This window comes from Pristiophorus japonicus, chromosome 5, assembly GCF_044704955.1.
Source record: "Pristiophorus japonicus isolate sPriJap1 chromosome 5, sPriJap1.hap1, whole genome shotgun sequence".
In the NCBI taxonomy this organism is placed as follows: domain Eukaryota; kingdom Metazoa; phylum Chordata; class Chondrichthyes; family Pristiophoridae; genus Pristiophorus; species Pristiophorus japonicus.
In genome coordinates this window covers 37,406,792-37,433,094 of record NC_091981.1, presented here as the reverse complement: position 1 = coordinate 37,433,094, position 26,303 = coordinate 37,406,792, and the positions used below count along the sequence as shown (strand labels likewise).

The 26,303-nt window shown below is 44.6% G+C and overlaps 1 protein-coding gene across 1 annotated transcript in view; it reads left to right on the top strand.

The window, feature by feature from the left end:
* The window catches only part of LOC139264064 (collagen alpha-6(VI) chain-like), a 178,460-nt gene that overhangs the window by 116,379 nt on the left and 35,778 nt on the right, over positions 1–26,303 (top strand). Inside the window, exons 21-30 of the mRNA XM_070880162.1 lie at positions 583–636; positions 2,213–2,248; positions 4,665–4,727; positions 5,910–5,972; positions 10,178–10,240; positions 11,024–11,086; positions 11,708–11,758; positions 12,598–12,633; positions 12,732–12,794; positions 13,188–13,250. Of these exons, the coding sequence (XP_070736263.1) occupies positions 583–636; positions 2,213–2,248; positions 4,665–4,727; positions 5,910–5,972; positions 10,178–10,240; positions 11,024–11,086; positions 11,708–11,758; positions 12,598–12,633; positions 12,732–12,794; positions 13,188–13,250 (555 nt within the window). The remainder of the gene's footprint in view (positions 1–582; positions 637–2,212; positions 2,249–4,664; positions 4,728–5,909; positions 5,973–10,177; positions 10,241–11,023; positions 11,087–11,707; positions 11,759–12,597; positions 12,634–12,731; positions 12,795–13,187; positions 13,251–26,303) is intronic.

The following is a 26,303-nucleotide window of genomic DNA, read 5'->3' as shown; positions in this document are numbered from 1 at the left end:
TTCCACAAGTGGCTACTGAAGCTGAGCAGATCATGATATTAAGGAGGGAATTAGATAGACACTGGAAGATAGACACTAAAGGGTGAAGTGAACAAGCGGGGAAGTGGGATTGGAGAAGATAGCTCTAATGTGGGCCCAGCAGGGTACAGTCTCAATAGGTCGAATACCATCAGCCTGTGCTGACATTTCTAAGATTCTATGAAAGAAAAATGTTGATGTGCAAAAATTGTGCAGTTTTTCCAGCTTTTAGCCTGGTCTTATTATCTTGTATAATTTCAATGGAAGTCCAATTGCTGAAGGAACTGTTCAGTAATCCTCCAAGGAATTTTGTGGAAGGTTCAACTAACAACTAAAAACAGTATTATGAAACGGGAAATTGTATTGCGTAGGGATACAGAAACAGTTTCCATCAAAGTTTCAATTAGACCAAGTTTCTTTATGTAATTTAGGAAATGAAGAGGAAGATTTTATATTATTATTGGACTTCTTTGAATTATGATAGATTTGTGCTATTCTTTAATACTCTGGGGGAGTAACGCTTTGAGAATTTAGTTAAAATGACACTGAAACTTTCTTTTTCAGGGTGATGTAGGTATTCCTGGCGATAGAGGAGTTGGTGGAGAAAGAGGCAAACATGTAAGAATAACTCTATCACGTATTGAGATGATGCCGTATGCATTCCTGAAATAATTCATTTGTGGGATGTGGACTAGTAATCAAACAACACAAAGCCAAAAATTCCTACCTCTGTAACTTTATTGAAAAGTAGACAATTTCCAACATGTTGGGAGCACGAAAGAAATCATTGATGGATAATTGGTCAAACATGGCTGCGTCATCGCCCCAACTCTCTTCTCAATCTTTCTTGCCGCCATGCTCCACCTCACAGTCAACAAGCTCCCCGCTGGAGTGAAACTAACCTACAGAACCAGTGGGAACCTGGCCAGATCCAAGACCACCCCAACCTCTGTCGTCGAGCTACTGTACGTGGACAACGCCTGTGTCTGCGCACATAGAGTCTGAACTCCAGGACATAGTCGACGTATTTACTGAGGCGTACAAAAGCATGGGCCTTATGCTAAACATCCATCAGACAAAGGTCCTCCACCAGCCTGTCCTCACCGCACAGCACTGCCCCCGAGTCATCAAGATTCACGGCGCGCCCTGGACACCGTGGACCACTTCCCATATCTCGGGAGCCTCCTATCAACAAGAGCAGGCATTGACGACGAGATCCAACACCACCTCCAGTGCGCCAGTGCAGCCTTCGGCCGCCTGAGGAAAAGAGTGTTTCAAGATCAGGCCCTCAAAACTGCCACCAAGCTCATGGTCTACAGGGCTGTAGTAATACCTGCCCTCCTGTACGGCTCAGAGTCATGAACCATGTACAGTAGACACCTCAAGTTGCTGGAGAAATATCACCATGTCTCCGCAAAATCCTACAAATCCCCTGGGAGGACAGGCTCACCAACATCAGCGTCCTCATTCAGGCTAACATCCCCAGCATTGAAGCACTGATCACACTGAATCAGCTCTGCTGGGCAGGTCAAATAGTCCGCACACCAGACACGAGACTCCCAAAGCATGTGCTCTACTCGGAGCTCCTTCACGGCAAATGACCAAAAGGTTGGCAGCGGAAATGTAACAAGGACACCCTCAAAGCCTCCCTGATAAAATGTAACATCCCCACTGACACCTGGGAGTCCCTGGCCAAGACCGCCCGAAGTGGAGGAAGTGCATCCTCGAGTCTCAATGCTGAGAGCATGCAGAAATCAAGCACAGACAGCGGAAAGAGCGTGCGATAAACCAGTCCCACCCGTCCCACCTGTGACCGAACCTGTGGCTCTCGTATTGGACTGTTCAGCCACCAAAGAACTCACTTCAGGAGTGGAAGCAAGTCTTCCTCGATTCCGAGGGATTGTCTATGATGATGATGATGATGATACCCTATTACTACCTGCTGCCTCAGTTGAAGAATTAGCATTAGTTGGTGGCTGCACATTGCTTGTTGTACCATTGTTTTGCTTGAACGTCTCAATTTTCTCTCTATTGAATTCCCTGTAACATTCTACTAGGGGCGAGGTGGGGTGGGGGTGTGGGGGGTCCAGGGAATCATGGAAACTATTTTTCCTTCCAAAAGTCTACAATCCACCAAAAGTGCTTTACATGTACCACATGTTAAATAACCTCGGAAATATTTTCATTTTTGTAGGGTCCAGAAGGTCCAAGAGGAATGCAAGGCCCAAAGGTGAATTTGTTCTTATAATTTTGAATTGTTTTAAGATTGTATCATACAAATTTTGTTTGAATGTTACCACGGGACCTGTAACTAATGTAAACGGGTATGGTTAACGTTGAATGTGCTGGTGAATTTAATCCAGATTTGATTAATCAATACTTACTTTGTTAGGTCTCTCATCATTGTCTACATCTAACAATCCTTCTGTAACTTTCTATAATGCAGTATGAGATGTATTTGACCTGTATTACCTGTGCTTTAAAAACCTGATGCTGTGCTGTTAGTGTTCCAACATGTGTTGTCTGGATCCAAATGGATTTGAAAATGTTAAATTTGAAACACGGAATAAGCCTGACTTGAAGCAGCTTCACTTTCTAAAATGATTTTGGAGTAAGGGCTCATTGCAAACATTGCATGAGCCAATGATCCATGACGACCACTATCTGCAAACATCATCCAATCTATGTTTTCTGAGACAGCCTCCAATAGGCCTGTAGGAGAGCAGAGGCATCAGATGATACATAAAACAATACAGAGTTACGGGTTCATGTTGCCTTCCTGGGTAAGTGTGAAAGTGCCAAATATCCATTGATCACCTGGGCACTTTTAAAATGCAGCTTTGCATTGGATGGACTGGTACTACAGGCAACTTAAATTGGTATGAGAGCCCCGTTGTGTGGTCTCGCATCGCTTGGCTTTAGTGCACTTGATGCTAAATAGCTTTGTCTGTGTATTGATGCAGAAGGGCGATGTATAAGTTGGCAGTGTGATCCTGATCACAAATTATACTGCCACTTTTTGGATCAGTGTATACCGGAAGTTATCTTGAGTTAATGCATAAATGACCCTGTAACTGCATCCTTTCACTCGATGGGGGTAAGTTTAACTTTGGGCAATGGTGTAAAATGGGTGATACTGAATTCGCCGTGCATTATAAGACACCTGAATTTCCTTTCTATTGAAATCAATAGATAGGAAAATCGGGCGTGGGCAAGCAATCTGACGTCGCCCATTTTAGTCCAAAGTTAAAAGTCATGTTTCTCTGGACTTCTTTAATTACCTTTTTACCTGTTTTTGCTTATCTTAATAAATCCTATCGCCTACCCGATGCCTTGGACAATTTAAAAACCCTGGGGCGAAATTCGGTAGTGTCCCGTTTGAAAATTACTTTTTGAAAATTTAGCGACCGGCCAGATAACTTAGCATATTGTGTGAAATTTGACATTTTCGCCCCAGGAGGGAAGGGAGCGGTAAATGAAGCGTGTTTCTCCCTGTGTTTCTCCCTGTGTTTCTCCCTGTGTTTCTCCCTGTGTTTCTCCCTGTGTTTCTCCCTGTGTTACTCCCTGTGTTTATTCCTGTGTTTATCCCTGTGTTCCTTTGTTTCCCGCTATCTTTCTCCCTGTGCCTCTCCCTAACTTTCTCTCTGCCTTTCTCTTTGCATCTGTCTTCGCCTAAGAAGCCTCTGACGGTGATGTCGGAGCAAGAGGTCGAGTGCCAACACAGCCTCCATGAAATGAGATAAATGTTGTGATCTTAAATCTGCCCTCACTGATACAAGGGAATAGTTAGAAGGCAGAGCAGTCCTTGACGTCAAAATCTGTCCACCAGCCGCTCTGCCTATGTGTTCGCAAGCTGCAAAGAGAAATGGGCGCCAACTTTTTTTTCAAGATTGCGCCTTTAAATAGCGCTTCTCCAGCCGACTCCTGACTCCAACTCGTCAGCTGAAGTTGTCGTCACTTCGAGGCGGTAAGTGAGGGGGTGCAGCCGAATTTCATTTCCGGGTCGCTGCGCTCGGCGATGACGTCATCATCGCCGGACGCAGCCAAGCGGCACTTCTGGCAGTTGTGAGGCGCTACCTCGTGTGATTCCACACAATTCCGTGGTGGGTGCTGTTCTCGCCGCGCCAGGGCAAAAAACCTTTTGCGACCCGTTAGCGCCTGTTGTTGTTGAATAACAACAGATGCTCTGTACATAATTCCCAGTTTACATGTTCTCTGGCTCCTTATTGCCTCCCGAGGAGACTATCGAAATAGTGTACAATTTTAGTAATTATAAGATGAATTATATTGTGATGAATTAACACAGTTATGGTTTGCCGATGCCCCAATCTCGAGCCCAATTTTAAACTGGGGCTTGCGGGGGACGAGGTCGGCAGTGCAAAACTGACAAATTCGTCGTGTGTAACAAATGGTCGCCATCTTAACCTCCCAGTCACATCGGGATGTTAGATGTTTAGTAATTACAAAATTCCCTTTGTTTCCAAGTGCGGTGCTCCATTTAAAGATTTCAGATTTAACTATTTTCACATCAGAAGACAGTGCAAAGTTTAGTTTTGCCACAGCGTCATGTATTTTTCCATAGAGGGGGTAAGTCAAATTATTTATCAAAAATAACAACACTAATACTGGCCTTTTTTTTTGCACAGGGAGATAATGGAAATGCTGGGAAGACAGGTCGTGCAGGAGTTCCAGGAAACCAAGGAGCACAGGTAGTTGCCTTTAATGACCAATGTTGAACATTAACTCTGCAGAAGCTGACTGTTTCATTGATTTTCATAGAATCATAGAAGTTTACATCACAGAAGGAGGCCTTTTCAGCCCATTGTGTCCGTGCTGGCCAACAAGAGGCTATCCAGACTAATCCCACTTTCCAGCTCTAGATCCATAACCCTGCAGGTTACGGCACTTCAGCTGCACATCCAAGTACTTTTTAAATGTGGTGAGAGTTTCTGCCTATTTAAGAAATTAAATGGGCTTAATGGAAAAAGGATAGATTCACACTTGTGTGAGTGGCAGCGATCACGGATACACCGTAGGGAAGGATAGAATGGGCTGGGCAGTGCTAAAACCACATTCTGGTTAAAATATAAGGGCCGATTTGCAGAATATGGACGATGTCAAGCAGCTTCATGAGCTGGAGATGGATAGTGAGAAGCTCCAAGTGTTCTGTCTGTGAGTTAGTGTCCGCTGAAAATCAGTGAATGGAAGATCATGGGCAGGAACCATGATTTCCTAACATGTGCAGTCAGCGAGTGAGGCTGACCACATGTGCTCAAAAAGTTGTCTCCAGGATTTGTGAGAAAGCAAGAGGCCTCAGAACAAAATAAAGATACTGAAAAAGATGAAACATAAATATGTAGACGAGTTTCATTATGCCATTCTGAAATATGTAATTAATTATGTTCTTGTTATGTCAGAAACCCTAATTTACAAACGATGTGTGTGAGAGGAAAGAAAACAGAAAGAAGACCTTTGAAAAATCGTTGAGTAATTTACTTGGTTCAGTGCCTCCTTTATTGTTTGAATAACAGATTTTCTACCAGTTACTGAGATCTGACTTGTGCCTGAAGAGATTGTGAAATAAATCTTTGAATGATTTAATTGGTTGAGCATCTGTTTATTGATAAGTTTCCTTCCAAGCTCATAATTACAGAGTTCTGATTTCTTGTCGTTTTATAAGTTTGAAATTTGAGGCCAGAGTTTAATACTTTATTCATTGTAAACTACAAGCAGTGATCAGTACAACAGGATTTCACTGCCGATCCAGATAGTTGCCATAAATAATAACCATTAAAAGCAGATTCTAATTCAGATCAATTATTATTTGTACACATGTTTAATAACTCAAAATCTATAAGCAATATCTGATTTATGTGATTTTTTTATCAAAGGGAGACCCTGGCAGTTATGGATTAAAAGGTCGAAAAGGTGGGCGTGGACCCAGAGGTCAGCAGGTCAGTATTCTATCTGAAACTTGATAAATGATCAAGAAATACTATAAAAACGGGTCATGCTGGAAATGTGCAGCAAGTGGGCCAGTATCTGTAAGTAGAAAAGACACTTTGGGTGTGCACCCTTCATCAGAACAGAGGACTAAAATATAAAAAGGCATTTAGTAAGTTTAGAACAAAATAGAGAGGAGAAGGGAAAAGGCAGAGGGGAGAGATACAGCAGTTACACTAGTCACTGAAAGGGAGATAATCAGTTGAATGGCCTGCAAAAACAATTTCAGAAAAATTGGTTGGATGATGTAAAAGTTCATTAGCGAAGTGTTGGAGAGACAGAAAAGGACAAAAGAATATAGAAATAGTGATGAGTGATTCAGACCCACCCAAAACGGCTAAGAAAACAGGAAAAGATGGAGAAAGGGGAAAAAACGGCAAGTGGCAAATGCAATTATTTCTTAAATAAAAGCATAAAATGCTGGCAGACCTCAAGGGGACAAATTTTACCTCTTTAACATTTGGGCATCAAGCATCACCTGAGCAGAACACATGGTGAAACTTGGCAGTGAGGATTGCAAGCCTGAATGGGGAATCAGATGGGCTGCATTATGGGCATGTGTTCCCCCCGCCCCTCTGATTTTCCTCTCTGCGCTCAATCCAGGTGATGCTTTACACCCTTTCACTCGAGAAAGAAACCTGCTCCCATCAGTCCAGAAAAGACAACAACAAAAAAAAAACAGGTTGACAGCACAAGCTCAGACCCCCCCTGCCACTGTTGTGTTTTAATGAATAATCTCCATTTGTTGCGCAAGCGGCAATTTCGCTAGTTGTGTGACTAGTAGTTGCCTGCGACAGTTCCTGTTAGATACCAAATTACACACTAGACAAATGACAGTATCGTTAATGTTTGTTTAATACAGGAAAACTACAAGACTCACTACTTATACTCTATAATTCTTCAATGCAGAAAAGATACAAGACTTATACTCTATAGTTACTCAATACAAAAGAAGTATAAGACTATTTAACTGTGCTTAACTCTGCAGAAAGGCATTCCAAAGGGGTGTTCCTTTCCGCTCAAAATACTCTGTTCAACTCTGTTTAACTCAACTCTGTTCAACTCTGCAAACAAGGCGTTCCAAAAAGTGTTCCTTGCTGCTCAAAATACTCTGTTTAACTCAACAGTCTCTCATAGTTACCCAATATGTCCCAGGTGATCAATCTGATCCTGACACTGTTCCTTCAAGGGTCGCTCCCTGGTCCTTGCTTCTGTCGAGTGTTGGTCCCGGGTTCTCGCTACGGACTGTCCCAACTTGTCCATTTCTATACCTTTTTTGTCCCTTTCTTAACCATGTAGGTTGCTACTAATTGCTTGCTTGTTTCTACAAGATACAGAGACATTCTGCTGTTATCTCAACTTGTCTCTCGCCTCCAAAAGTTATTACCAAGTTGGGAGTCTCCCTTCCCGTGTGTGACCATTAATTTGATCCCTGGAATTCTTTCTTATCACCCCCCCCTGCTGTGGCCACAGCTGGTCCTGTGATGGTGGGTAACTCCCTCCTGTCCGTTGGTCTTCAAACTGTTATTCCTTTTGTTCGGTCATTAGCAATTGCTGGAACTTTGCTAATTTGGCATTTGGCTTTATTATCCCGTGACTTTCCCTGATGGTTACAACTCTACCTTATCCCTTATCTCATTGACCCTGAGGTTAATGCCTGCTTGTTTTTTGTGTAAGAGAGCTTGTCAGTTTTTTTAGACCCCAGATTTGAACTAACTTCTTAATCCTTTCTGATATTTCCACACCATTCCAAATATCAAACCGCCCCACTCCCGACAGACACTGCTGAACCTATTCCTCCCTCTGTTGTTAAAAAAGGAGATATAGCTAAGGTCTGTTCCTAAAGTCAGTGTTCAAAGCAGAGGGGTGAAAGGTGCCCAGCAAAAAGATTGGACGCTGTTCCTGAAGCTTGCGTTGAGAGTTGTCGTTACATTGTATTTATATAGCATCTTTAATGTAGTAAAATGTCCCAAGGCACTTCACAGAAACGTTGTCAAACAAAAAGTGTAGGAAGCCAAATGATTTCAATCTCTAAACTTGCCCTCCAAGAACATCCTTCCTCAGATTAGGGGACCAAAACTGAACACAATATTCCAGGTGGGGCCTCACCAAGGCCCTGTACAACTGCAGTAAGACTTCCCTGCTTCTATACTTAAATCTCCTTGCTATGAAGGCCAACATACCATTTGTCTTCTTCACCGCCTGCTGTACCTGTATTCCAACCTTCAGTGACTGATGAATCAAGACACCCAGGTCATGCTGCACCTCCCTTTTTCCTAATCTGCTGCCATTCAGATAATATTCTGCCTTCATGTTTTTGCCCCCAAAGTGGATAACCTCACATTTATCCACATTATAGTACATCTGCCATGTATTTGCCCACTCGCCTAACCTGTCAAAAGCACCCTGCAGCCTCTTAGCGTCCTCCTCACAGCTCACACCGCCACCCAGTTTAGTGTCATCTGCAAACTTGGAGATATTATACTCAACTCCATCATCCAGATCATTAATTTATATTGTAAAGAGCTGGGGTCCCAGCACTGAGCCCTGCAGCACGCCACTAGTCACTGCCTGCCATTCTGAAAAGGACCCGTTAATCCCGACTCTCTGCTTCCTGTCTGCCAACCAGTTCTCTAGCCACGTCAGTACATTATCCCCACGCTTCACAGTCCTAAATCTGCCCCTGGTCACTCCCAACACCAAAACCAATGCCAAATTTGATGCTTGTATTTTCAGTTCATTCACAATTGCTACCAAGCAAGGTTAGTGGCAAAACTGATTTCACTTATTTTCTATTCATGGGAGGTTGGATAGGAGCATGAAATCATTAATTACATGATAGATAGGTGGATTGATGGATAGACAGATAATGAACATTGAGTTTTCAGGGTTTCAATTCACCCTAAGATTGTGCCCAAACTAATTTCGAAGTCTGGGGGAGAACCCTTTCCACTGAGTCTATCTCTCTCCCCGGCAACTGTCTAAGGCTGACCAAGTTTTGCAACCTTGGTGTGATATTTGATCACGAATTGTGCTTACTACCTCATATCCGTTCTATCACTAAGACCAGATTTCTACCCTTGTAATATCGCCCGCCTCTGTCCTTACCTGAACTTATCCACTGCCGAAACCTTCAACCATGCCTTTGTTACCTCTAGACTTGACTATGCCAATGCACACCTGGCCGGCCTCCCATTTCTACCTTCCATAAACTTGAGGTCATCCAGAACTCTGTCGCCCGTGCGCTAACTCACACCATGTCCTGCTCACCCATCTCCCCTGTGCTCCCTGACCTGCATTGGCTCCATATTAAGCAACGCCTCGATTTTAAAATTCTCATTCTTGTTTTCAAATCCCTACATGGTCTTGCCCCTCCTTACCTCTGTAATCTCCTCCAGCCCTCGACCTCTGCGGTCCACCTATTCAGCCCTTTTGAACATTCCTGATTTTAAATGCTCCACCATTGGCTGGTCGGCCTTCAGCTGCCGAGGTCCTAAACTCTGGAATTCCCTTCCTAATTCTCTCCGCCTCTCTACTTCTCTTTCCTCCTATAAGCCGCTCTTAAAACCTACCTCTTCGGCCAAGCTTTTAGTCATCCACCTGAACATTTCCTTATATGGATTGGTGTCAAATTTATTTTTTTGGTGACACTCCTGTGAACCACCTTGGGATGTTTTATTACATTAAAGGTGCTATATAAGTATAAGTTGCCACTGTTGTAAGAAAGACACCATAACTTAATACAAGAATGGGCTAATTTACTTTAAAATTGTAGTTTCACACCGTTTTGGAAGTCTTGCAAGGCAACTGATGACAGTTCAGAGTATAGTATGGATTACAATGCTAGAAAGATTGAGGTGGGTGAATATCGATGCTCGAGATCAGCAGGTAACACACTAAGGCCAGGCAGAGATCTCAGGGTTAGAGATGAACAGCAATCCCAATGTGATCTGACTTGGCTTTTCTCAAGATCGGGAGGGAGGAAGAATTGGAGGCCGACATATCACATGCCCTTGTTGTATCTCTCCTAACTGCTCATATTAAAGCAGGGTTGGCAACAGTTGTGTGTTTCAGTAATTACTTCTGAGATAAAAGGAAATAAAATCATGATTTCATGAAGCCTTGACCAGTATTTTGTGTGCCAATTATATGACAGGGTTCGAATGGAATTGCAGGTGAAGATGGATTAGTTGGAAATCTTGGAGCGAAGGGAAGCCGTGTAAGTATGCCCTTTCACTTTTAGTCCAGCCCATTGTTTCAGAAAAATAGGTTTTATATCTAGTCAGTCTATTCACCTGCCCACTTCTAAGTTTAGTGCTATGCCTTGGGTGGTTTCTGAAGTTCATTTTACGAGTTGCATTCCTGGGCCTTGCCCACCAGGAACACTTCTGGAAATCACGTGCATAAGCCCCAATATTTTCCATTCATTCATTTTAGAAAATCCCAGGAAGCACACACTTGGTTTCCCTTGCTCCTGCTGCGCAAGGATCTGTGTCAAAAAGCAAGTAATATTAAAATGATTACCCTCTCGACTCTGCTTCCTGGCCATAGTGCAGATCGGAAGACCCAATCTCTGCCTTCTCTCACCTCATCATCACAGATGGTCCCTCGAAACGAGGATGACTTGCTTCCACGCCAAAAAGGGATGAGTTCACAGGTGTTTCACCCTTGGAGCAGCCCTGAAGGACCAATCTCGGTCTCCTGTCTGTAATTCTGTAAATCTCCATCGCACATTAGTCCATTACTAGAACAAGAATCTTTCTCTGCATTAAAACAAAGATTTAAAACACATAAAAATAAATCATTGCTACACAGCCATGCATTCCTTCTGGTTGGAAACAATTCAAACAGGGTGATCATTTACATTAGATCAGACTGACTAAGATCAGATTGTTTTTTGCACGTACTGATTAGAATAAAATCCTCCGTGTCGATTTCTGCACGTGTGGGGGAAAAAAATAGAAAAAGGTTTTATGAACCTGTCCCTTTGGATATTTAATAGGGTCAGCCTGGAAATCCTGGGGACAAAGGCATAAGAGGACCGGAGGGACCCCGTGGGGTCACGGTGAGATTATCCTCTTTTTTTATTCATGGTGTTAAATTTGGTGAACACTTTCTAGAAACAACTGACAAGTAAAACAAAAGAGAAATGAGAAATAGTCATGAAGTTAAACAACTCCCCACCCCGCTCCCAACTGGTGGGAGGGTGTAATTACAGCATTACAAGTTTACATAGGAAGGTTCCATTATAAATGTGGACATAGGAAATTATAATGCAAGTGTGAAAATAAGGACAAAATAGAAACATAGAAATTTACAGCGCAGAAGGAGGCCATTTCGGCCCATCGTGTAGTATGACATTCAAGTGTGATCTGGTCCAATTATCTCCTGCCCTCTAACCTGGCCACCTACCATCAAGACTACACTGGATCTTGACCCTTTGGGGGTATTGTTGACTTTGTGTGATAGTGTAAAATGGGTGATAGTGTAAAATGGGTGATAGTGAATCGGCAGCCCGTTTTACATCTCTCCCCATTGAAGTCAATGACAATAAGAATCAGGAGAGATGCTGACTTGCCCGTTTTACTCTATCGCACACACACACGGTCCTCGTCATCTGTGTGCAACACTATGGAGATTGTCGAGTTACTGTTAAATTATGCAAAATATGTTCTTTGTCACACAGGGCATGGATGGTATAGGTGGATTTGGTTCTCCAGGAACAAAGGGAAGAAAGGTAACAGAGCCCTTATTGATAATTATTATTTCTCTCACCATGGAACAGGTTTCTATACTTTGTTTTCAGAATTCGACCTGCAATTACTGAACAGTTACCGGGATTATAGAATCACATTCTCCTCTGATACACCAGCACTGATAGTTGGTGCACAGTGCTATAAATGTCTGCCTGTTGCATATATAAATGGATAGATTGGAACAGCAGGAGCTTGTAATAAGTTCTAATTTCCTGCAAAAAGCTTCTCAGTCTGGGGGTCAACTGAAAATTTTAAAATTCAGATCAATAGATTTTTGTTATGTAAGTGTATCAAGGGATATGGAACCAAGGCGGGTAAATGGAGTTAAGATACAGATCAGCCATGATCCAATAGAATGACAGAAGATGCTCCGGGGGCCGAATGGCCTACTCCTGTTACTATGATCTGAACTGGAGGGTTAACTGTGAGAAGCCATTTGAATCCGATCTAGTTATTAATTCCAAAGATGGATTTATTTGTGATCGCTGACTGCATGCCAGATATCACAAATAATAATCCATAGGGAATGGATTGAGGATTTTTATTATTTTGATATCCAACACGTCTTTTTTAAAGCAGCTCTACATTTTGCTGCTGTTGAACGTTTTTACCAATATCTTTTCGCCTCTGTGACAGTAGTGAATCAGTTTTATCCTTTAATATTTTGACTTTGATTTTTTGTTTCTTAGTCCTTCTTTTGCAAATAATTCTGAAAACAAGGATATCTCACTTATTTTTGTTGTCACATGTTAAATGCTGCTTGCTGAGAAAGCTTTACAGGTTATTTTTGACAGCGTTTGTGTTTCTTTTAATCATTCAGGGGGAGCGAGGAATCTATGGAAACCCTGGTATTCAGGTATCAGTGATGTTTTAAAGGAGAAGATTTTCACCTTCTACTTTTCCACATTAAGAAATATCCTGTTCTCATTTTATATTTATTCATTGCTTTTTTAGGGAGAAGTTGGGGAAACTCCTGAACGGGGCAATCCAGGGCCCAAAGGAACAAGAGGGCAGAGGGTAGAAGTTTCAGTTAACACATTTAATTGATAAAGCGTGCTTGTTTTTGTTGTCCAAGATGCTATATGAAGTCAATTCTTTGCTGTCCCTAACGATTTTAAAAATGCATAAACTGAGTATTGTTTAATCAGTGACGACACCTGATTTTACATTAATATTGTGCACAGCCAGGTTGATAGCTAACTTCAAGAAAAGACGAGAATAAAGAGAATAAAAAAGATGGAAAGGTTAAAAGGTGCCTTCAGTAAATTAGCTAATAATGGAATTTTGAAGCATAGTGATGAATTACAGTAACAATATAGAGGTAAAGCATTGCTACTAATCATTCATTGATGGTAAAGAGAGCTAGTGAGCTTCTGAATGAAATAATTTGGTATGTTTGCCCTTTTTTAGGGTAATTCTGGACTGCCTGGTGAACCGGGGATTCCAGGTGATTTTGGACATCCTGGTCCCAGGGTAAGATTTTGGGTGGTTTATTTTTCCCACTATGTGTGTGCACTTTGAAAAACAAAAACGCATTTATTTTTCCATGACCTCAGGTCATCCCAAAATGCTTTACAGCCAATGAACACTGACTTTGGCCCTTTTTGCCTTCCACATATTATCACTGAAGTTAGGGGTAAATTTGTCAGCACACATCTTAATACATAACCCAACCCAAAGAGAAGCTCCTGATTATCTGATATTGTCTTATTAACTATCCGGTGCTTACATTTATATACAATTGTTGGCCGCAAAATTCAGCTCCATAGCAGCCCCCTTGTTTGGGCTCTACGAGTGCTGTTTTGGTTCCAAAGTGGCGTCCACGGTACGCACATACGCACACTTCTGGTGCGGGCCGCGCCAGACTCCATCTTGGATAGGGCGTTAGTGTGGGAACAAGGAGCGTGCGCTGGAAGTATGCAGAGTAGACCAATCGTGACATCGATCAGTGTTACAAGCTGATTTGACGCCAGTGCTGCCATTTTGGAGCTCAACGCTCCAGCTAATGACCTCTCTTAAGCTCACACAGCTGAACGTGCATTCAGCAGCAAAAAGGACTCTCCACCAGCGCTATTTAAAGGGATCATCAACTACTTACAGGTTAGTTACTGATTGATTTCTACTGGCTCTTGCTGCATTTGTAGAAGTGTTTGGTCGTTTATAGAATGAGTTAAAGTTGCTAAAGTCTACAGGGAGTGGCATGGGAGGTGCTGAAGGACTTTGTCCTGAGTTCAAGGATTCCACACAGACCATTTGCTCGCAGATATGGGTGCAGTCGGAGGCATCCTACTTGGTCTACAGTATGACAGGGAGAATGAGCAGAAGTGACACAGAGAAGGACAAGCTGCTGGAAGAGTGAAGGGGAGGAGGGGAGGAGGGGGAGAAGGGTTCACAGCAGGAAGCCATATCCACCCAGTGTGTTCAGGGACCTTGGAGAGGAACAGTGTGTCAGACATCTGCACTTCACCAAGGACATCCGCATTGAAATCTGCCACCTGCTGCAGCCACAACTGCAACTGACTGTGAAGGTCACAGTGGCCATGAACCTTCATGTGTTGGGCTCCTTCTTGGCTGGAACAGGAGATATTTGCGTTATCTCCCTATTTGCCGTGCACTATTGCATGGGGAAGGTAACTCAGGCTCTGTATTCCAAGAGAGCTGAATACATTTCATTCTCTCTGGCCAGAGAGTAGCAGGTAGAGTGAGCGCACAGCTTTGCAAGGAGTGCAGGCTTCTCCATGGTGCAGGGTGCCATTGACTGCACGCATGTCATTTTTCGGATGCCGCATATAAACTCTGAGATATACCACAACCAAAAGTGATTCCACTCCCTCAATGTCCAGTGGGTGTGCAACCGTACTCAGCGCACCAGGCAGACGAATGCCTGGTATCTTAGCAGCAATCATGATGCGTCCATTCTGTCGCAGTCCGCTATCCCATCGAGCAACCATGACAAACAAGAGGGTGGCTACTAGGTGACATAAGCTATCCATTAACGACATGGCTCGTGAATCCGGTGCACAACCCAAGCACACGTGGACATTGTTACGTATGCAATAAAGGTTCAAACTGAGTACTGTTTAACGAAGCAAGATACAACCTTGGCTCTGCTTTATTTAGGCCCAAAGTGTCTGACTCACAAAATGGCTGGCCTGTTATACCAGAGCAGTACCATGTGCGTGCTGCTCAGTGGCCTCCAACAATGACACCATCTGGTGGCTACAAACAGCATGTACATACATGACAATACCCTCCTCTGAGATCTTATCACAGTCTTTCACAGGTTGAGACGGTCCGGTGATTTACGCTCCTGGGTTGACCGTCTCAGTTCGACTCCGGCCTTGGGTGAATGTACCGAGTCTGTTGTGGCTGGTGGCTGGATGGCTGACTTGTTGGGGGTGGCAGTGGCCATATCAGGAATTGCAAGTCCATTTTTATTGAACAAGTCCGTGATGGAAATTCCGGGTTCACTGATGACCCTTGAGTCCACTGAAGGCTGCTGGTAGGTTGGTTGGTCATTGACGGTTTCTTTGTCCGACTGCTCTGGCTTGTCGGTGTGCCTCAGCTTTGTTTGATCCATGTGTTTCCTACAAGTTTCTTGAGCTTAATAACAAATACTCTGTTGCTCTCCTTGGCCATGGCCATATCAGCGATCAATTTGGGAACCTGACCACATAGACAGGAACATTAACAGAAATCTCGTGTGACACAGTTGCTCAATCATGGTTACCCTTGTTGACTCTGTCTTCTGTATTCACCATGATTACTTAAATCCTGGTGTACAAGAGAGATAATTTGGTCTTAAGACCTCTTTTCATCATGAGTTCAGCAGGCGAGACCCCTGTGAGTGTGTGGGGTCTTGTCCTGGAACTCAGCAGTATGCAAGACAAGCGGGTCTGCAGTGACACTTGGGTTACTCTCCTCATGCTTTGCTTGATAATTTGTACTGCACGTTCTGCTTGTCCGTTGGACGCAGGCTTGAACGTTGCTGATCTTACATGTTTTATGCCATTAAGTTTTACCAACTCCTGAAACTCCTGACTGGTGAAGCACGACCCATTGTCGCTCACCACTATGTCAGGCAGACCAGGTGTCGCGACCATGACATTGAGATTCTCTATGGTTGCCGTGAGCGTGCTGGATGACATGATTATGCATTCTATCCATTTCGAATAAGCATCCAGCACCACTAAAAATATCTTGCCCAGGAAGGGACCTGCAAAATCTACATGGATCCTGGACCAAAGTTCGGACGGCCATGACCACAGACTCAGCGGCGAATCCACTGGTGCTTTGCTGAGCTGCATGCAGGTGTTGCACTGATGCATGCATGCCTCCTGCTCAGAATCAATTCCTGGCCACCATACGTGGGACCTGGTGATGGCCTTCATCATCACTATACAAGGATGTGTGTTGTGTAACTCATGCATAAACTTCTCTCTCCCTTTCTTAGGCCTTACAACTCGATTGCCCCACAATATGCAATCTGCTTGAATAGATAGTTCGTCCTTGTGACAAATGTATGGTTTGGCCTTCTTGCACATTTGCTTAGGTATGGCAGACCAATCCCCTTTGAGGATGCAACTCTTTACCACCGATAATATCGGGTCCTGGCTGGTCCAGGTCTTAACTTGTTGAACGTGGCAGGGGTACCTTCACTTGCAAAAGCATCCATGATTAACATTAAATCTGCCAGTTATGGTGTTTCCACCTCCGGTGTGGGCAACGGCAACCGGCTCAAAGCATCGGCACAATTCTCTGTGGCGAATGACATAATCATAGGCAGATAATGTCAGCGGCCACCTTTGGAGTGTTGGTATTGATACCTTTGCTCTCGGAAAACAACAAAATGAGCGGTTTGTGATCGGTCTCTAATTCGAACCTCAGACCGAACAGGTATTGATGCGCCTTTTTAACACCCTACACACACGCTAAAGTTTCTTTTTCTACCATACTGTAGGGTCTTTCTGCTTTAGACAAACTTTTGGATGCATATGCGACAGGTTGAAGTTTCCCCGAACCATTGGCTTGTTGTAACACTCAACCAATTCCATATGACGATGCGTTACAGGCCAAAACTAAATGTTTACATGGGTCATAATGTACCAGCAGCTTGTTCGAGCAAAGCAGATTGGTGGCTTTCTCGAAAGCTCTGTCTTGCAATGTGCCCCACACCCAGTTGTTGCCTTTTCTCAATAGCATGTGCAATGGTTCAAGTAAGGTGCTCAATTTAGGTAGGAAGTTACCAAAGTAGTTGAGTAGACCCAGGGACGAACGCAGCTCCATCACATTTTGAGGCTTGGATGCATTCTTGATGGCTTTGGTTTTCACGTCAGTAGGTCTGGTGCCATCAGCGGTGATTTACCTCCTGAGGAATTTGACCTCCGGTGCCATGAAGACGAACTTCGAGCGTTTAAGTCTGAGTCCCACTCTGTCCAAAAGCAGTAGTACCTCTTCCAGGTTTTTCAGATGTTCCTTGGAGTCATGATTGGTGATCAGAATGTCATCTTGGAACACGACGGTTCTGGGAATGAACTTCCGTAGATTTTCCATATTCCTCTGGAATATTACTGCAGCCAAGTGAATTCCAAACAGGCACCTGTGGTAAATAATCAGTCCTTTGTGCGTGTTACTGCACGTAAGTCTCTTCGACGTCTCGACCAACTTCTGCGTCATATAGGCCGACGTCAAGTCCAATTTTGTGAACGACTTCCCTCCGCCCAGCGTCGCAAACAAGTCATCGGCCTTCGGTAACAGGTATTGATCTTGTTCCGAAACCCTGTTGATCGTAGCCTTGTCGTCTCCACAGATTCTGACTGTGCCATCACTTTTTAGCACAAGAACAATGGGGCTGGCCCATTCATTAAATTCGACCGATGATATGATCCCTTCACGCTGGAATCTGTCCAATTCAATTTCGACCTTCTCCCTCATCATATACAGCATTGCCCGAGCTTTATGATGGACGGGTCTTGCATCTGAGTCCACGTGGATCTACACCTTGGCTCCCGTGAAGTTGCCAATAACCGGTTCGAACAGCGAGGGGAACTTACTCAATATTTGGGCACATGCATCTTCCTCCGACGACAACGCCTTTTTGTCGTTCCAGTCACATCTGATTTTCTCCAATCAGCTCCTGCCGAGCAGCGTTGGGCCATTGCCTGGAACAGTCCAAAGTGGTAATTCGTGAACCGCACCGTTATACGACACATTAATTTGTGCACTGCCAATCACCTTTATCAGTTCTTTGGTGTACGTGTGCAGCTTGGCGTTAACAGGGCTCAGCCTGGGCCTCACAGTCTTAGTATCCCACAGCCCTCTCGTTCATGATTGATTGACTCGCCCCTGTGTTCAGTTCCATCGATACCGCTATTCCGTTAAACTTCACATTAATCAAAATTGGTTTACTCTTGGTTATGAAAGAGTACACTTCATACACTTCCTCCTCTGGTACCTCGGATTGCGTATCCTCGCTAGTCTGACTCTCATCCTCCAAGTGGTGTGTCGCAGCTTGATTGCTCATCTGCGGACACTTGCGCTGGAGATGCCCCACTCTCAAACAGCCTTTGCAACTATATTGCTTAAATCGGCACTGAATCAATCGCATTTACAGTACTTGCCGAGGTCTGGTTCTTCACCGATATTTGCTTTAAACTCCTGTCCGTCATCATACATGATTGAGTGATCTGGATGGCCCTTTTTAAATCCAACTCCTCCACTGCCAGAAGTTTGCACAGGATCACCTCGTGGTTGATACCGATAACAAAGAAGTCCCGCAGCATGTCTGCCAACACCATCCCGAACTTGCACGGTCCCACTCGACGTCTCAGGTCGGCAAGAAATTCTGCCGCGCTCTGGCCCTCCGATCGAACGTGTGTATAAAACCTGTATCTTGAGATGATGATGCCATCGTCTAGCTTGAGGTGCTCCCGTACCAATGTACACAACTCCTTGTACGTTTTCTCTGTTGGATCGCTCGGCATGAGTAGATTCTTTATCGGACCTTAGATCTGTGAGCCGCACACAGTGAGGAACACGGCCCGGCGCCGATCTGCATCGTCGACCCCCGTCATTTTGTTGGCCACAAAATACCGGTTCAAACGGCTCACAAAGTCTGCCCAATCTTCTCCCTCCATGAATCGCTGTAAAAATCCAATCGTGCTCATTTTGCAAACAAAGATTCATATATTCCCATTGCCAAATGTTATGTATGCAGCAAAGGTTCCAACTGAGTACTGTTTAACTGAGCAAGGTACAACCTTGGCTCTGCTTTAGTGAGACCCAAAGTGTCTGACTCACACAATGACTGGCCTTTTATACCAGAGCAGCACCATGTGCGTGCTGCTCAGTGGCCTCCACCAATGACACCATCTGGTGGCTACAAACAGCATGTACATACATGACAACAATGAAAACCATGCAGCCACATGAAATCTCATTGAGCAGACTATTGCCGTGACAAAGCAAGGCTTCTGCTGTCTGGACCATTCTGGAGGAGCCCTGCAGTACTTGGCAGAGCGGGCGTCTAAATTCATGATGGTCTGCTGCATGTCGCACAACCTCACCATCATGTGAGGAGAGCCCTTGCCACCTGCCATATGGCGACCAGCTCAGAAGGAGGAGGAGGAGGAGGAGGAGGAAGAGGAGGAATAGGAAGGGAGGAGGCAACCCAGATAGCAATTTTCTGGCTGGATGGTCCATGACCCACTCTGTCTGTGATACCAGTAAAGTCAATCCCAATTCCACATTCACCCACTGTCCCACAGCTTACCTTCCCTCTGTTACTGACCATCACAGTGTCCACTTGGTCACAATGCAAAATTAAAAGCCAACACAGAATATACATTCCAAACCGAATTTATAAATCAAACCATGCCAAATTACATACAATTGTCAACTAATCACCCTGTGCATTCCCTTAGTGCCTATCTTCCATGTGCCTTTGCCTGACCTAGTGCTCCTACACAGTGCTGCCTCAATGGCTGTAGCATGGCTGGTGGAAGGCTGTTGACTTTTACTGGAGGAGACTAGATGCCCTTGGAGGATGACCTTGAGCAACTCTGGGCCTAGAAGGCCTGGCTTCAGATTGCGCCATCACAGTATGGGCGGCAGCAGTCTAGGTTGGCTGGCTGACAGGCAATAGCAAAGACACTGGCAGAGTGAGAAGGAGAATTAGGTCTGAGGACACATCATCTTCGATGGTTTTAGCCCCACTGCTGCCCACAGCCTCAGCGATGGCCACTCCAATGACGGTGACCACCATCTCCTCCATCAGGGTAAAAATATGCAGGCTTTCCTCTCTCTTCCACTGGTTAGCTCCTGCTGTCTCCGATTATGCGCTTATTTGTCTTACAAGAGAGAGGAAAGTGATTGAGGGAATGGGTGACCGCCAGGCAGAAGAGGAGGACCAGGCAGATAGTGCAGGAGTCCCCTGAGTGCATCTCACTCTCCAACTGGTATTCTGTTCTGAGTACTGGTTGGGGTGATAGTTCCTCTGGGGATTGCAGGCAGAGCCAAGCCCACGGCACCACGGGTGGCTCAGCTGCACGGGGGAGGGAGGAAGAAGAGTAGAAGAGCTATAGTGATAGGGGATTCAAAATTCAGGGGAGCACACAGGCGTTTCTGCAGCTGCAGACTTAACTCTAGGATGGTATGTTGCCTCCCTGGTGCCAGGGTCAAGGATGTCACCGAGCAGCTGCAGGGCATTCGAGGGGGAGAGGGTGAACAGCCAGAGGTTGTGCTCCATATTTTTACCAATGACATAGGTAGAAAGAGGGATGAGGTTCTGCAAGCAGATTTGAAGGAGCTAGCAGAGAGTTTAACAAGCAGAACCTAAAAGGTAGTAATCTCCAGCTTACTCCTGGTGCCACATGCTAGTGAGTACAGAAATAGGAGGATAGAGCAGATGAATGCATGGCTGGAGAGATGCTGCAGGAGGGAGGGCTTTCGATTCCTGAGGCATTAGGACCATTTCTAGGTGCGGAGGGACCTGTACAAGCCGGACGGGTTACACCTCAACAGAACCAGGACCAATATCCTCGCGGGTGGGAGGGGGTTGCTAGTGCTGTTGGGGAGGGTTTAAACTAGCTAGGCAGGTGCATGGGAATCTGAGAATAGATTCAGAAAGGAGAGAAGCAAAGCTGAAATTGGAAAGCAGTAAAGTAGAAAGAGAATTTGGAAGATGTAGGAAACAAGGGCTAGAAAATAGACAACAAGGGAGTTTGGCAGTGCTAAATGGAAGGAATATAGGGAATAAGGCACATGAGCTGAGAGTACAGATAGACACTTAAGAGTATGATATTATAGCTATTACTGAGACATGGGCCGAAAGAAGGGCAGGTATGTCAGCTCAACATTCCTGGTTACAGGGTTTTCAGATAGGTTAGGGAGGTTAAAAAAAGGAAGGAGGTCGCAGTATTAATTAAAGAAACAATTACAGCTTTGAGTAGGGATGATATGTTAGAAGGATCATCAAATGAGGAGATATGAACATAAGAACATAAGAAATAGGCGCAATGTAGGCCATACAGCCCCTCGAGCCTGCTCCGCCATTCAATACGATCATGGCTGATCCGATCATGCACTCAGCTCCACTTCCCTGCCCACTCCCCATAACTCCTTATTCCCTTATCGTTTAAGAAACTGTCTATTTCTGTCTTAAATTTATTCAATGTCCCAGCTTCCACAGCTCTCTGAGGCAGCAAATTCCACAGATCTACAACCTCAGAGAAGAAATTTCTCCTCATCTCAGCTTTAAATGGGCGCCCCTTATTCTAAAATCATGCCCTCTAGTTCTAGTCTCCGCTATCAGTGGAAACATCCTCTCTGAATCCACCTTATCAAGCCCCCTCATAATCTTATATGTTTCGATAAGATCGCCTTTCATTCTTCTGAATTCCAATGAGTAGACCTACTCAACCTTTCCTCATGTCAACTCCCTCATCTCCGGAATCAACCTTGTGAATCTTCTCTGAATTGCCTCCAAAGCAAGTATATCCTTTCGTAAATATGGAAATCAAAACTGCACGCAGTATTCCAGGTGTGGCCTCGCCAATACCCTATATAACTGTAGCAAGACTTCCCTGCTTTTATACTCCATCTCCTTTGCAGTAAAGGCCAAGATTCCATTGGCCTTCCTGATCATTGCTATACCTGCATACTAACCTTTTGTGTTTCATGCACAAGTACACCCAGGTCCCACTTTACTGCAGCACTTTGCAATCTTTCCCTATTTAAATAATAACTTGCTCTTTGATTTTTTTTCTGCCAAAGTGCATGACCTCATACTTAGCCTATCTATGTCCTTTTGCAGATTTTTTGTGTCCTCCTCACACATTGCTTTTCCTTCCTTCTTTGTATCGTCAGCAAACTTGGCTAAGTTACTCTCAGTCCCTTCATCCAAGTCGTTAATATAGATTGTAAATAGTTGGGGTCTCAGCACTGATCCGTGCGACAACCCACTGGTTACTGATTGCCAACCCGAGAATGAACCATTTATCCCGACTCTCTGTTTTCTGTTAGTTTGCCAATCCTCTAACCATGCTAATATATTACCCCCACCTCATGCACTTTTATCTTGTGCAGTAACCCTTTATGTGGCACCTTGTCAAATGCCTTCTGTAAGTCCAAATACACCACATCCACTGGTTCCCCTTTAGCCACCCTGTTCATTACATCCTCAAAGAATTCCAGCAAATTTGTCAAACATGACTTCCTCTTCATAAATCCATGCTGACTCTGCCTGACTGAATTTTGCTTTTCCAAATGTCCTGCTACTACTTCTTTAATAATGGGACTCCAACATTTTCCTAACCACAGATGTTCGGCTAACTGGTCTATAGTTTCCTGCTTTTTGTTTGACTCCTTTTTTAAATAGGGGCATTACATTTACAGTTTTCCAATCTGCTGGGACCTCCCCAGAATCCAGTGAATTTTGGTAAATTACAACCAATGCATCCACCATCCCTGCCGTTACTTCTCTTAAGACCCTGGGCTGCAAGCCATCAGGTCCAGGGGATTTATCTGCCTTTAGTCCCATTATCTTACTGATTGTGATTGTGTTAAGTTCCTCCCCCCCTATAGCCCCTTGATTCTCCACTGTTGGAATATTGTTAATGTCCTCTATCGTAAAGACTGATACAAAATACTTGTTCCCCATTACAAATTCTCTGGTCTTGTCCTCTGAGGGACCAACATTTACTCCAGCCACTCTTTTACTTTTTATATATCTATAGAAACTCTTGCTATCTGTTTTTATATTCGTGCTCGTTACTTTCATAGTCTATCTTCCCTTTCTTAATCATTTTTTAGTCATTCTTTGTTGGCTTTTAAACGCTTCCCAATCTTCTGTGCTCCCACTAGTTTTGGCCACATTGTATGCCCTTGTTTTTAATTGGATACCGTCCTTTATTTCTTTAGTTAGCCATGGATGGCTTTCTTTTCACTTCCACCCTGTCCTCCTCACTGGAATATATTTTTCTTGAGAGTTGTGAAATATCTCCTTAAATGTACACCACTGTTCATCAACCGTCCTTCACTTTAATCTATTTTCCCAATCCACTTTAGCCAACTCCACCCTCATACCTTCATAGTCTCCTTTATTTAAGCTTAGTATACTGGTTAGAGATCAAATTTTCTCACCCTCCATCTGAATTTGAAATGTAATCATGCTATGATCACTCATTCTAAGAGGATCCTTTACTAGGAGATTGTTTATTAATCCTGTCTCATTACACAGGACCAAATCTAAGATAGCCTGCCCCCTGGTTGGTTCCGTTACACACTGCTCAAGGAACCCATCACTTATGCACTCTATGAACTCTTCCTCAAGGCTACCCTGACCAATTTGATTTGTCCAATCAATATGGAGGTTAAAATCACCCATGATTATTGCTATTCCCTTTTTATAAGCCCCTACTATTTCCTGATTTAGGCTCCGACCAACAGAGTTGCTAATGTTAGAGGGCCTATAGACTACGCCCACCAGTGGCTTTTTCCCCTTATTATTTCTTATCTCCACCCAACTGTTTCAACATCCTTGAGCCAATATCGTTTCTCACTATTACAGTGATTCCATCCTTTATCAATAGAGCTTCCCCACCTCCTTTTCCTTTCTGTCCGTCCTTCTGGATTGTCAAATACCCCATAATATTTAATTCCCTGTCCTGGTCACCTTGCAACCATGTCTCTGTAATGGCTATCAGATCATACCATTTGTCTCAATTTGTGCCGTCAACTCATCTATTTTGTTACCAATGCTATGTGCATTTAGACAAAATACCTTTAAATTTGTTTTTCTATCCTTCTTTCCTGCTTGTTTCGGTTATATATGTAAGCACTTTAGTAATTACTCCACGAGGTAAGGTATTGTACTTGAACTGTTGTGACCTTAGTCCATTTATTGTAGCTCCTGAGTAAGGTGAGCTCCCTTTTATACTTGGTTACCTGCAGTGTGCAGGTGACCCTTAGGTACAGGTATGGTGTATACAGTGTGAAGATACATTCAGTGGTCTAATATTACAGTACATGCATTATGCATGCACAACATCACTCACCCCCCTAAGTCTTGTGCCACTGGTTTTTGCACTGTGTGCTCTGGCCCTTGAATTGAGTGCCCACAGCCCTTGCACTTTGACTGTGCTTGGGAATGGCTCTCTCTCTGTAGACCCCCAAACTCTTATTGCCACGACATTGGGAAATGGTCAGCAGTGGACGGTTGGAGGTTGTATTGAGGGTTTTGTGGGTTCTGGGTGTGATCCATATGTGTCCATGGCTACATACATCCATTTCCCCCCCCTCCGCCCCAAACATAGACCACATGTGTTGCTCGACATCTGCATTGGCGTACATGTACAGGTGGGATTAGTTATATCACTGTTTTTGAGTTCAGCAGTGGTGGAACAAGTACATGTTACAGGTAAGGTACATACGTGATATTACAGTCTTGCCCCTGGGATGTGGGTGCAGGTGGGCGAGGATGCTCATTCCGGACCAACTGGACTGTGCCCCCTGCCAGCTGGGTGGGCTAGGATTGTTCACCTGGCTGTGTCTCGTGGCCTTTGCTATTGCCTAGTGGTGGGCAGAGCCACCGGAATGTGTGGTCTCCTCTCCTCCTTTGAGGGCTGCAGGGTCTTCCTGCTGCCCTTCAGCAGTGCTGGGAGTCTGGTCATCCCAGGTCCCATTGGGAGGGCCGGAGGGTGCTGACCTCCTGCTCCCGATGTTGGCCCTGGTGGCAAGACCGGTAGGGCCGATCTGAGGCAGGGTGCCAGTCGTGGTGGCTGTGGCATCCATTGATCGCTGGCCCTACAGTGGGTATGCTCCCACTGTGTGTGTGCCTACACTCTCTGGGGCATCACGTTGGTCCCGGAGGCACAGGCTACATGATCGGGTAGCCCGCTGGACCTGGCTGCTTCCCATGGGAGATTGCCCTTAGCTTTGTCGGCGTGCATGTAGAACCCGGCATCACATTTCATTTCATCATTTGCATTCATGATACATTGGCTCCGACTGCAATCAGCCGACTCGACATTGTTAGTTGTCTTTACAAATTTGCATTTGTCAATTACTTGTGTATTATCGGCATCGCTGTGCAAGGTTACATTCAGAGACTTGCATTTGTTAATTACAACTTTTTCATTATTATCACCGGCATCGCTGTACAAAGAGTGTAACTGTTCCTTTAATTGTACTGGGTTGCCGGTCTCCTTTAAGAGGGCTTTGCAATCTTTACCCCAATCCGGTTCACTGCTCGGCATCACGTGTTGCTCCCTCAATGCTGCCCTCGTGGTTTGGTCGCTGCCATCTTGATTTCAGGTCCTTCACCTCGTGGTGCGGGCACCATCTTCTTTCTCTCCACGAGATAGGCTGCAGTGATCCTTCTCTCCCCAGGTTCTGCCACTGAAGCCGGGAATTTACCTTCTGCGCTGATCTTCTTCCTTTGGCGTCCTGCCACTTGAACCCGGAAGGTGAGGTCTGGTCGTTTGGGTTGGATCATCTCGCCATTGAGTTGTGCGGTCTGTGTCGCCACCGCGTAATCGAGTCGGACAGTAGGATCTTCAGGTGCTGTGATGGATCCAAATTTGGGGCCACGTAGGACGTCGATCACCGGGGCCTGGAGGCTTTCCCAGCTCCAACAAATTTGGATTTGTTTCATCCATCTTCTTCCCAGCAGCATTGGACCATCACCAGCAACAATCCACAAAGGTAGCTTGTGCATCGCGCCGCAGTAGGACACCTGGACATCCACGCTGCTACTGACTGGGATGGCGACTTTTGTGTAAGTGAGCAGCTTCACTTGGATTGGGAGCATTTTAGATCGTTCGGTGGGATTGTCCCAGAGTTTCTTGAAGGTCGTCTGATTCGTCAGCGATTGGCTCGCCGCTGTGTCGACCTCCATTGAGACTGGAACACCGTTGATTTCTACTTCCATTTTCAATGGGGAACTCTCGATGGAGCATGCATACACTTTGTTCGCCTCTTCCTGGGGCTGAGCTACCTCATAGACTCTTCATCTTCATCAGCGTTGGA